The following is a 12,359-nucleotide window of genomic DNA, read 5'->3' as shown; positions in this document are numbered from 1 at the left end:
CCGTAGGCGGGAGAAGGGTTTGGTTATCAGGGATGGGATTGGGTGGGAGTGGAGGCTGGTGTAGGTTGCCGTGGATGTGTTGGTGATCGTGGACGGGTTAATTGTAGAGGATGGGTTGGGTATCTGGCATTGGTAGTGCTTGTGGATGAGTTGGAGGCCGTGGATGGAGACTGGATGCCGTGGATGGGTTGGTGATCGTGGACGCCAAATGGTAAAAGATGGGTTGGGTATCTGGCATGGGTCGTTGCTTGTGGATGAGTTGGAGGCTGTGGATGGAGACCGGATGCCGTGGATGGGTTTTTGTCGTTGGTGGGTTGGCTGTCTGGGATGGGTCGTTAGTCGTGCAGGTTGGAGGCCAAGGGGTTGTGGAACCGTTGTCAAAGTCACGATAAGAAGTCGAATTTAAATAAAGTTAGTATCAGTACATGACATACTGATAGGGAGACATGTACATAATTCCATATAACAAAATGAGAGAAGTGCTTAAAACAAAATCTTGATGGCGGTTATATGTTTTATTGAAAGGCATGCACACGAGGTTGGACAGTGATACCGTGCCATATACCGAGATATTGTATGGGTCTTTGACTGATACTTGTCCTTTCTGTTAATAATTGACAGTTTCATCATATTTTTTAAATCATAGAGGCTCCTTACAAGTATCTAAAAACACTCCTGCTCCAGGTCCCCACAACGCCACCTACACTGTGCGGCCGACTCTCACAGGTCACGTGTTCACCAAGACAAGACACCCGGGACACCACCCCGTCAAGCATGCGACGTCAGATTATACAAAGGTAGAGGACATATTTTCTGCCGCTGCCGAATGATGGTTTGAAAGTGACAAATATTCTAAACATCTACTGTAATTCGATAATAAATATAAACGAAATTTCATAATGGACAATGAGTAAGTGAGTTGGGTTTAGCGCCGTTTTTAACAGTATTCTAGTTATATCACGGCGTGTCAGCTTAATCTGGTAGGAAAGCCCGAAGTGATGCAGGTCTACCACTTCGGTGAAACCCACGAGCACGGGTATTGTGCTGACAAACCTTGAAACATAATCAGGGCGAACCGGGATTCGAACCCACAATCATAGGTTTCTGGCATGTCCAAGGGGCACAACTCTGCACAGCGAATCGCGGCGACGAAGACAACTAGGCCACCCGTGACCCCTAATGGACAATGATGATATATACATAATGTAACATGTATAACAAGGATGAATCATTGAGACTCAGCCTCAGAGTCCGAATAAGGCTCACATTCATATTCAGATATGCACACAGAATCAGACTAAGACTCAACGCCTCATCAGTCTCTTTATCATCCTACGTTTCTTAACAGACTTGAGCCTTGATGCGGCACAGCGCGAACATACAATAACTTTAACCCTCTTTGTTGTCATTGACTGTATATCGATAACATGTTTTCAGACCTTGTATTACGACTCTGCCCTTGGGACTATGCACACCATTCAAGTGGAGGAAAAGTTACAGGTCATGCATAAGACTGCAGAAGGGTGAGAATGTTAAATATTTCCCTTGATGGTGATATTATCACATCCTTAAGTTGTGCCAAGTTATCATGGGTTCGAATCTCGGTTCGCCCTGATGATGTTTTTTTGGTTTGACAGCACCATGTAGATGACCATGTGTTTTACTAAAGTGGTAAACGTCTCATACATGCATGTATGTAACGTGTGACATGGGTACAACGTGTGAAGCCCATTTCTGGTGTCCCCCGCCGTGATATTGCTGGAATATTGCTAAAAGCGGCGTAAAACCATACTCACTCACTCACTATAACTGAACTACTGCTCACAACGTACATGTATGTTATACGGGCTGAGAACACTGAAGGTGGTAACATAGACTGGAGAAGGTGATAGAGCCAACGCAGAGATCGTCATATCACAGGGGTGTAATTACCAGACCCGTATTACATTCCCTGCATGGCTGGTGTGACTTGTCAATGCATTTTGAAAGGGCGATCGATATCAGTCCGGTATCGAGTTACGTCCCTTAGCCTGTCGTCTGCTCGTCGGCTCGGCTCGCTTACCCGTAGCACTGTCTTCCAAACAAGGTGAAAATGTATTGCATTCACTTGCAAATAAATACATTTTACAATTTGATATTATGGTTTATGACAAAGAGGTTATTATATGGCAGTTTCATATCGTACCCCATATCAACTCTTGACCACCTGCACTTCGGCTCCGGGCTCATAATAATCTCTAAATAATATTTCTCATCATCCATCAGATACAACCCGTTTGAAAACAGTCGTCCCGTAAAGGCGGTCAACAACTTCACAGAAATGAGTAAGCATTATGTACTAACGAAATACCCTCACGATTAATCAACGGCAGTATACATCTTTTAGACGCTTCTGCGAATTTGAATACTTGTATGATATTGTATACTCAACTCAATAACTTCAACTGTGTTTTTTAGTTTTAGTTTGATACAAAAGTACATTTTTACCACAGTTACTTACATAGTCCCCAACTAAGACTAAATTCAATAAACTAGAAGTTACTACATCATTAAAACAACATATTCAATTAATTTATGTCTGGATCCAGGCATGAATGCCGAGGAATAAAAACTATAAAACTGAAGTTCCTGGGGACATGATTTAAGCCAATGTAACAATTGTTTGATAAATTGGTGGCAAATTGTTTCACGAATTATTTTCCATTTTATTCTTTTACAGAGCGCCTCGTTTTCAAAATGCTGTGCACCCCCCTTTTCTAAAACGTTGAATCTTCATTTGGAACTCATTTGGAACTGTTTAATCATAATCTGAGAAGAAACATATTTTCATGCTGTGAACAAGGGTGTATTGAAACCGTAACATATGAAAATCTAACTGATTACTGTCTCCAGAATACCCCGAGATGTCAGCACAGGGCTCAGGAAAGCTGGTATTCCTCAGCAAACACAAGGTTGTCAGTATTCCCAGCAGACCAAAGACAGACATCACCAGGGCGTCCATTCATATCAAAGAGGTTACCGGTTTAACATTAACAAAATGTTATTTATATATTTTTTTAATTTTAAATATACAGTGAAACCCCTTTAGTCATGATATCTCAACTACTGGTAATACAATTTACAGATGCAAGTAAACAATGGGTCTATAATTCTGATCAACTGTATAGGAAAAAAAGGGGATCTGTATCATCTGCAACTTGCGCCATATTTGAATCTCAATTTGTCGTCAATCTAAAACAACAAACATTTTTGTAAGGTGTTAAAATGTTAGGAAGCCATTTGCACACAGCACATATTTACGTCCATCTAAATAAAAACGTTTGATTGAATCAAAAGCCCTCAAGTTAGATGACTGACCCATTTGCTTCATTATGTGATCTTGTTATCTTGATTCTAAAGGAATGAGCATATCAAAAGAAGATCGTGATCCTCTTAATGCATTATGTGCAGATGTTTAAGACAATTGGTCACCAAGGGTTATAATATATCTCATGCTAATATCTTATGTCAATCAAAAGAATGGTGATAGACAAAGGAACCAATAAAAATTAGAAAACAATAAATATTGTATATTGAATTGTGTATATTTTATAGAAAAACGTATTGAACAATGAACGCACGTACTGGAACGCAGCATCCTGAACGTTTGTACGTTGGTATTCCAGGTGAAGCGCAAGAAGCCAGCAATCGATGTGGAGGAACACCTGCAATATGTGAAGGGGAACCTCACGTGCATGCGAAACGAGCCGGAAAAAGGTACAGTTACGTGTATATATGTCTAGGGGTCTTCACAATGTGCAAATCCATCCAAATACTGCCTTGTAGCATTCAAGGCTATACGCACATGTACATGTTAATACAAGCTTAACTACGTGACCACGACTGTTATTTTTCAGAAGTGTTCTGTGATAGGGAAGAATATGGATTATTTAAAAGGTCTGTGGTCTATTTTCAGGATCCAGGAAGTTGGACAGATGTTTCACGCAACTTTTATCTGTTCTCCGCGACTTACCTGACCAGACGTTGGTTCTCCTTGCTGAAAAGTACCTGACAGACAGGCCGAGGTGAATAGACCCCTTTAAAAGTACTTGATTAGCAATGATTAAAACAGTTTAATCTAAATTATATTATATAAATCAATATTGTATGTGGCATCAGTTACGAAAGCAGAGGTAACATCAATTTTCTGCATATGCATAAAAACATTCGTAATGTACATTATGCAGAAAGTCAAGTTTATAATTTATCATCGTAAAATACATTTATTCTCCTCTTAATAAAACTCTCACATTTAAGGTATACAAAGATCCCAATTAAGATGCGAGTTCTATATGGAATGACAAGTCACTATGGTGACAAAGTATCAAAATTAACTTCACAGCGACCTTCGATATCTAAATATACATTCTTACCTACAGGACTTCGGACTTTGGCCGAAAGCCCAGAAAGACAGGTTTCGTGGGTCTTTCATAACGATTATTGTGAATCGTATCAATTCGTATAACAGGCACAACTTACAGAATGGATTGCATGCCTATCAACTATTGTAGATAACAGCAACAAAAGCAATTCCTTTCTCATTAGAAATCCCCGCCAAAATGTTATCAAATGCTCCCTGTATCGTCATGTCAGACATTTGTGCGTATTTCGTAAACCTCCATGTTTTAAGTAACGACTGTCAGAAAGCCTTTTTTAAAATTATGATTCACAACAACAGTGATGAGACGCTTTTTCAATCCCTCCCTCCATCTCTTTCAGACTGACCAAGACCTTCAAGGACCAGAACCATATGTTAGATGCTATCGCCAGTCTGACCATAGACCTGTCTCAGCAGCTCCTGCTGGACCTTGTGCTCAACAGATCCAGACCCGACTCCTCCCTTGTGAAGAGACTCATGTTCCACATCATCTCACTTGATGGACCACCGATAGACGTAAGTGTAACTATGTGTGATATAACAGTTACACGCTCATGTTCCACATAATCTCATTGGATGGCCCATCGATAGACAGTAAGTGTAAATATGTGTGATATACCAGTTACACGCTCGTGTTGTACATAATATCACTTGATGGACCACCGATAGACAGTAAGTGTAAATATGTGTGTAATATCAGTTACAAGCTCATGTTGTACATAATCTCACTTGAACCACTGTCTTGAACCACCAATAGACGTAAGTGTACATGTGTGTGGTATAACAGTTACACGCTCATATTCAAAATCATTTAACTTGATGGACCAACTATAGACGTAAGTGAAAATATGTGTGATATAACAGTTACAAGCTGATGTTCCATATCATCTCACTTGATGGACCACCGATATACGTAATGGTAAATATGTGTGATATAACAAATACAAGCTCGTGTTCCACATCATCTCGATTAATGGACCACCGATAGACGTAAGTGGAGATGTGTTTCGTACATTGTATAACAGGCCCTGTGTGTGGTATAACATTTACAGGCTCGTGTTACAAATTGTGAATGAATCAGGTACAAAGTTGGCAGTTTCACTCATGCTGTAGAATTTACACTTTTGATATATATGTTAATACAATAAATCACACCATGGATATTTATTACTGTTGATAAACTTTTGATAACCTTATGTTTGCACAACAATGCGCTGACCAAGTTAGACCCAGTGCTGCGTAACTGCATTACTCGCACAACGCAGATTCATATCAATGTGCCTCATAAAAGTAAATCAACATCCACAGGGATAATGAAAGAGGAAGCCCAAACAGATGAGGAATAAAAACGTATCTTAGATTTTTGCTGTTTTATCCTTTCGGCAGAATATCATCACGAAACTGAAGAGCCTGTGTTTTGAGCGCGAGAAGGCCCCCGTGGCTTTACAGGAACATGAAACATATCACAGGATGGTGCTGGCGCTCGGGGTGGTTGCTAGGCAACTATTTGACGCTGGGAGGAAAGAAGAAGCGGTTGATATTGTCCTGAAGCTGGAGGGTTGGCTCGGATTGCACGGTGAGTATAACGGTTTGATTTAGAGCACATCCACTGATACTAGTTCGTAGGTGCGTCCGTGCGTGCGTGCAGAAACTAACGTGAATGCTCAGTTTGACCAGAAGATATGGAACCTAACTTGGTTTGATCGGTGAAATTTCAAGGAGGAATTCACAAATCTGCGGTTTCTTAAAGTGTGGTTAACCATATATAGTTACCATGTTGGTACCCGTGAACACAGTGTTCATAACACATCAAATCCTGGATTCGAATCTACAGCTAGTCAAAAACTGTACAATTCTGCACGACATGTTCTGATAGATAACACAATAGGACCACTCTTACTGAGTCATTAGCAAGTTGTTCAGCACGATAATATCGAGTCAGCAGACAAGTAAAATTAAGAATTTAGATGAGCTGTTTTCATATGAAAAGGCTGGTCGACTGCAGGGTGCTGGAGTGCAGACAAAGAACTTCCCAATGTGCACACCAAAGGGTTTCCGGGTAAACATAGGTATCCAGTACCACCTGAATGTCGAGAGAATTCAGTGGTCACGCACGATTGTTCGTACATTGTTCCCTATGCTGGGGGCCGTTGTTTATCTTAGTCATTGGTTTGCCTGTGAGTAACTCGATTCTTTGTAGACTGTGGCATAGCTTGAGTATTTCTGCCGCTTGCTGACCACAATCACTAACTCACAGAGTTCATGTTCATGATCCAGGTGAGAATTACTTGTTCCAGATCCCTGGCTGTTCCGTCAGAAACGGTCAACCATGACAGAGCGTGAAGTCCTTGATGACGACCGCTGGAGAGTTATCTTGCTTGGATCTCTGGGTAATGCCGGTCTCGACCAATCATTTGAGATGATTGTGTCACATGTCAACACCACCAACTCTCAGTGGGTGAAGCGAGCGGGGATTCACGCCATGAGGAAGTACCGACACGAAGGGGTATTGAAAACGATTTGTCAACAACTTTTAATTTTTAAAGATTGGGTATTTCAATAAATGATTTAAATGTTTTATACATTTGGTTCTGTTTACTACAGAATGTTGAGTATCTTTTTTACTTAAACTAAACATGTAAGTATCTTGCGTACTACAAGGCGATAAGAAAGTTCCGTGGTCATATAGAAGCAGCTCAAATAGGAAAATTTGAACATATTTTTTGACAATGACAATTCCCAGTTGTACTCCTTCAACATTTAAAATCTGATTGATGATGGATCTTAGGATTCGGTGTATCACAATATTGTATAAGACAATAATAACAGACGCGAATATTTTAATGCATGAAGTATTATGAAAACAAACTGGTGGAATCAAGACGAGGATGTGAAGTGTCTCAGCAATGTAAAGGACGACCTCGCCCAATATATTTCTGCTAACCTAATTTGACACCGTTTACGGCAACTAAAGACACCATAACGAATTTATGATGCCGAAAGGTTTACACTATTTGGTATCTCAATAGTCATGTCAAACTGAAAACTTGACAGGGACATCCGGTATAAACGACAGGACCAATACATATGTTTCCGATTTAATGTTTTAATGTAATCACAAACGTTATCAATGGAATATATAATGCACTGAATCTGAACGTTCAAACAAGAATAATAGCTAAAGTGGATAGAATTCAAAACATTGCCCGAATGTTATCAGAAATCTGCGGGCCATTGTAACTTGATAGCAGTCCGCTTTTCCCTAACGACCGGCTGCTGTCTATATTCTATTTCTATGTGACGTAACTTGCGTCACGTTTCTTGTTTGTGACGTCATCGTATAATAAGTTCTATGACGTTGCTATTTGTAACTCAGTGATCTCCATTGTAAGTTTTTTTCTCTATATTTTTTAATAATAACGTTACTGCACATCACAATTAATGATATTAAAACACAAAATAGTGTCAAATAACGAATTTCCGTGCCAGAATAAATGAAATATGTGAAATATGTGAGGTTGGTGTTGGAAAATTCAAACAGGCTGTTTCTGACGGTATACGGTCTCATATTAGGTCAATAACAACCATCTTGGATTTTTACTGACGGTATACGGGCTCAAATGGGGTTTGTAGTGCTTCTCCCTGATTGGTCAATCTCACATTGAGGCATAATAAATGCAAAGAATATATCCCCTGTTGTATTTATCAAATTTGATGTTGAGGACAGTCATGTTTGTATGAATTATATGTTTCGTGGTGTTGATAGTACATTGATGTTAAAGATGTAAAAGACATAGATATATTAATGATATACCCTCTGTTGCAGGTAGCACAACTGATGTTGAAGACAGTTGTGCATGTATTAATGATATAGCAGGCAGCATATCTGATGATAAAGACGGTTATGCGTGTATGAATGATATATCACCTGTTGCAGACAGCATATCTGATGTTGAAGACAGCCTGTATGTATGAATGATATATCCCCTGTTGCAGGCAGTACAGCTAATGCTGAAGACAGTCTGCATGTCTGAATGATAAATCACATGTTGCAGGCAGCACAGCTGATGTTGAAGACAGTTATGCATGTATTAACGATATACCCCCTGTTGCAGGCAGCATATCTGACGTTCAAGACAGTTATGCATGTATTAACAATATATCCCCTGTTGCAGGCAGCACATCTGACGTTGAAGACAGCCTCTATGTATGAATGATATATCCCCTGTTGCAGGCAGTACAGCTGATGTTGAAGACAGTTATGCATGTATTAATGATATATCCCCTGTTGAGGCAGCACATCTGACGTCGAAGACAGCCTCTATGTATGAATGACATATACCCTGTTGCAGGCAGTACAGCTAATGTTGAAGACAGTCTGCATGTCTGAATGATAAATCACATGTTGCAGGCAGCACAGCTGATGTTGAAGACAGTTATGCATGTATTAACGATATATCCCCTGTTGCAGGCAGCACATCTGATGTTGAAGACAGTTATGCATGTATTAATGATATATCCCCTGTTGCAGGCAGCACATCTGATGTTGAAGACAGCCTGTATGTATGAATGATATATCCCCTGTTGCAGGCAGCACATCTGATGCTGAAGACGATTATGTATGTATGAATGATATGTCCCCTGTTGCAGGCAGCACATCTGATTTTGAAGACAGTTATGCATGTATTAATGATATACCCCCTGTTGCAGGCAGCACATCTGATGTTGAAGACCGTCATGCATGTATTAATGATATATCCCCTGTTGAGGCAGCACATCTGATGTTGAAGACAGTTATGCATGTCTCAATGATAAATCACATGTTGCAGGCAGCACAGCTGATGTTGAAGACAGTAATGCATGTATTAATGATATATCCCCTGTTGCAGTCAGCACAGCTGATGTTGAAGACGGTCTGTATGTCTGCATGCTGTATTCCCTGTTGTAGGTAGCACGTCTGATGTTGAAGGCAGTTATGCATGTATGAATGATATATCACCTTTTGCAGGCAGCACATCTGATGTTGAAGACAGCCTGTATGTATGCATGATATACTCCCTGTTGTAGGCAGCACATCTGATGTTGAAGACAGCCTCTATGTATGCATGATATATTCCCTGTTGCAGGCAGCACATGTAATGTTAGAGACAGCCTGTATGTCTGCATGCTGTATTCCCTGTTGCAGGCAGCACATCTGATGTTGAAGACAGTAATGCATGTATTAATGATATATCCCCTGTTGAGGCAGCACATCTGATGTTGAAGACAGTTATGCATGTCTTAATGATAAATCACATGTTGCAGGCAGCACAGCTGATGTTGAAGACAGTAATGCATGTATTAATGATATATCCCCTGTTGCAGTCAGCACAGCTAATGTTGAAGACGGTCTGTATGTCTGCATGCTGTATTCCCTGTTGTAGGTAGCACGTCTGATGTTGAAGGCAGTTATGCATGTATGAATGATATATCACCTTTTGCAGGCAGCCCATCTGATGTTGAAGACAGCCTGTATGTATGCATGATATATTCCCTGTTGTAGGCAGCACATCTGATGTTGAAGACAGCCTCTATGTATGCATGATATATTCCCTGTTGCAGGCAGCACATGTAATGTTAGAGACAGCCTGTATGTCTGCATGCTGTATTCCCTGTTGTAGGTAGCACGTCTGATGTTGAAGGCAGTTATGCATGTATGAATGATATATCACCTTTTGCAGGCAGCACATCTGATGTTGAAGACAGCATGTATGTATGGTTGATATATCCCCTGTTGCAGGCAGCACATCTGATGTTGAAGACAGCCCTGTACGATGACGACGAGGAGGTCCGATATGAAGCTCTGCTACAATACCAGGCCCACCCAAAGGCCGCAATAATCGCTCCCATGTACAGAAAAGAAGGGTACATGTTGAAAACATTTATGTGTTAAACAACTCATTCCCGTTGACCTCTTGTACCAGCATATATGGATTGCACGTTGACCAGTACTTCAGTGGGGCGATGATGTAGTTTGTAACGATGTGATTATACGCACCTGAAAAATTGTTCAACACGATGTTAAACCTGACATATATACACATGCACAAAAGTTTAGCGCCACCCACCATATTTGTGAGCTGTTACTTTTGGCACTTAATGATGACTATTATAACGAGATGTACGATTGTTACAAGCCGTATATGTAAACCTCATGTGATGCAAAAGTTGTCCCAAAGCAAGTTTATCTTGTGTTCCAAAAGAATATGAGCAAAAAGGAATTTTACCGAAGACCAGAAATTGAAGGATTAGAAAACATTGAATGATATCAGCAGACCATATCGGGTGTCACATAGACACCCTGAGGAGTGCAGAGTCTATTGCAAGACAGAAACGTCAGTAACGTGTGTATGATCCACGGACATTGACCACAGCCTCAGGCCTACGCCTCATACTCATTACAAGTCGTTGAATGCTTCTCTGAGGCAAACGGATCCATTCTCCATGAAGTGCGGCTTCAAGTCCAGCGAGATTTTGAACTGGGGGATCACGATGTCTGATTTTCCGGCCAAGAATGTCCCAGAGATGCTCAATCAGATAAAGATCCGGACTACAGGCCGGCCAAGAAAGAGTGGCAATAGCTTCTTGACGCAAATAAGCGAAAACTCCCCGAGATCTGTGTGGTCTAGCATTGTCGTCCATATAAACAGGTCTTGTCTAAAGAGGATGGTTGTCAAAATGAGGGACTACCACTGGACGAAGAACGGCATCGTGGTATTGTTGGCCATTCACGTTTCCACGAATTGTCACCAGCGGAATTTTGCAGCCGAAGGAAACACAACCCCATATCATGACAGACCCCCCGCCACATGCTAAGGTCTTCTTGATGTTTCTTGGTGCAAAACGAGTGTAACATTGCCTCCAAACACGTATTCGACCATCAACAGTTCGTAGCAGCATTCGACACTCGTCAGAGCAATGGATCCTTCTCCAGTTCGCCAAGTTCCATCGACTACGGGCACGACACCATATCAGACGATTCCGTCTGACTATCCTGAAAAGACATCTATCCTCTCTGTTAGAGGTCTTTCTTGGCCTACCAGACCTATGCCTGTCATTGACATCATTGGTTTGACCATGTTTGACAATCAAACGAGTGATAACACTGTGATGACGACCCATTTGTCTTGCAATAGCCCTGCATGACATGCCAGCATTTTTCATGCCTATCACTTGCCATCTTTCAGCGTTCGTTAACTTTCTCCTCACCATGGCTGATTTTCAACCTCTATTGGAAGGGGAATCTCACACAGGAGCAAAATGCAACCACGTGTCTGAAACTTGAATTTCGCTATAGGGTAGGGGAACTGCAGCAACACGTAAAGCATGCTTTCCTTGTGGTATCTGGACAAATTTGGGTTCAAGAAACTATGGAAGCCTCATTCAGTCATACATCATCATATTTCGTATTTCTGATTCCCACACGTGAAATAAAGAGACTATGAATATGGTCGCGCTTAACTTTTGAGCATGTGTATACATACATTTCAGAGCCATAAATGGATCTTTCTTTCACGTGGACCCTCGCTATGTTGGCCGGCGGGACATTGACGTACACGACCGACACAAAAGGGGATTCTTTGATGAGAAGATCGAGTTCAAACTGCCATCACCCAGCGTAGACTGGAAGAAGATGCTTGGGTCAACAACCATTGGAGTGTCCTTTGGACTGACCATGAACAATGCTTTAGACTTCAAAATAGGTATGCTCGTGTCAATGACATTCATGTTTTCACCGTTATTTTGTGTCAACATTGTTTAAAATAAAATCGCTAATAAGTATTTATTATTGTTTACGTGATTCAGACTACATTGCAGATTATTAGACATCATTAATTGTAATGTTAGGTTGACATTTGAAAACGTTGGCCGAATAACCAAACATGGAATTAGTGTTAATGCA

General features: G+C 40.8%; 2 protein-coding genes across 2 annotated transcripts in view; both read left to right on the top strand.

The window, feature by feature from the left end:
* The window catches only part of LOC124125168, a 225,518-nt gene that overhangs the window by 59,367 nt on the left and 153,792 nt on the right, over positions 1–12,359 (top strand). The gene's annotated exons all lie outside the window — the stretch shown is intronic.
* The window catches only part of LOC124125166, a 148,882-nt gene that overhangs the window by 21,056 nt on the left and 115,467 nt on the right, over positions 1–12,359 (top strand). Inside the window, exons 6-16 of the mRNA XM_048402759.1 lie at positions 685–797; positions 1,438–1,523; positions 2,266–2,324; positions 2,893–3,014; positions 3,666–3,756; positions 3,956–4,064; positions 4,759–4,933; positions 5,804–5,993; positions 6,715–6,923; positions 10,197–10,321; positions 11,948–12,159. Of these exons, the coding sequence (XP_048258716.1) occupies positions 685–797; positions 1,438–1,523; positions 2,266–2,324; positions 2,893–3,014; positions 3,666–3,756; positions 3,956–4,064; positions 4,759–4,933; positions 5,804–5,993; positions 6,715–6,923; positions 10,197–10,321; positions 11,948–12,159 (1,491 nt within the window). The remainder of the gene's footprint in view (positions 1–684; positions 798–1,437; positions 1,524–2,265; positions 2,325–2,892; positions 3,015–3,665; positions 3,757–3,955; positions 4,065–4,758; positions 4,934–5,803; positions 5,994–6,714; positions 6,924–10,196; positions 10,322–11,947; positions 12,160–12,359) is intronic.

This window comes from Haliotis rufescens, unplaced genomic scaffold, assembly GCF_023055435.1.
Source record: "Haliotis rufescens isolate VD_foot unplaced genomic scaffold, xgHalRufe1.0.p SCAF_29, whole genome shotgun sequence".
In the NCBI taxonomy this organism is placed as follows: domain Eukaryota; kingdom Metazoa; phylum Mollusca; class Gastropoda; order Lepetellida; family Haliotidae; genus Haliotis; species Haliotis rufescens.
This window is presented reverse-complemented; position numbering and strand designations above follow the sequence as displayed.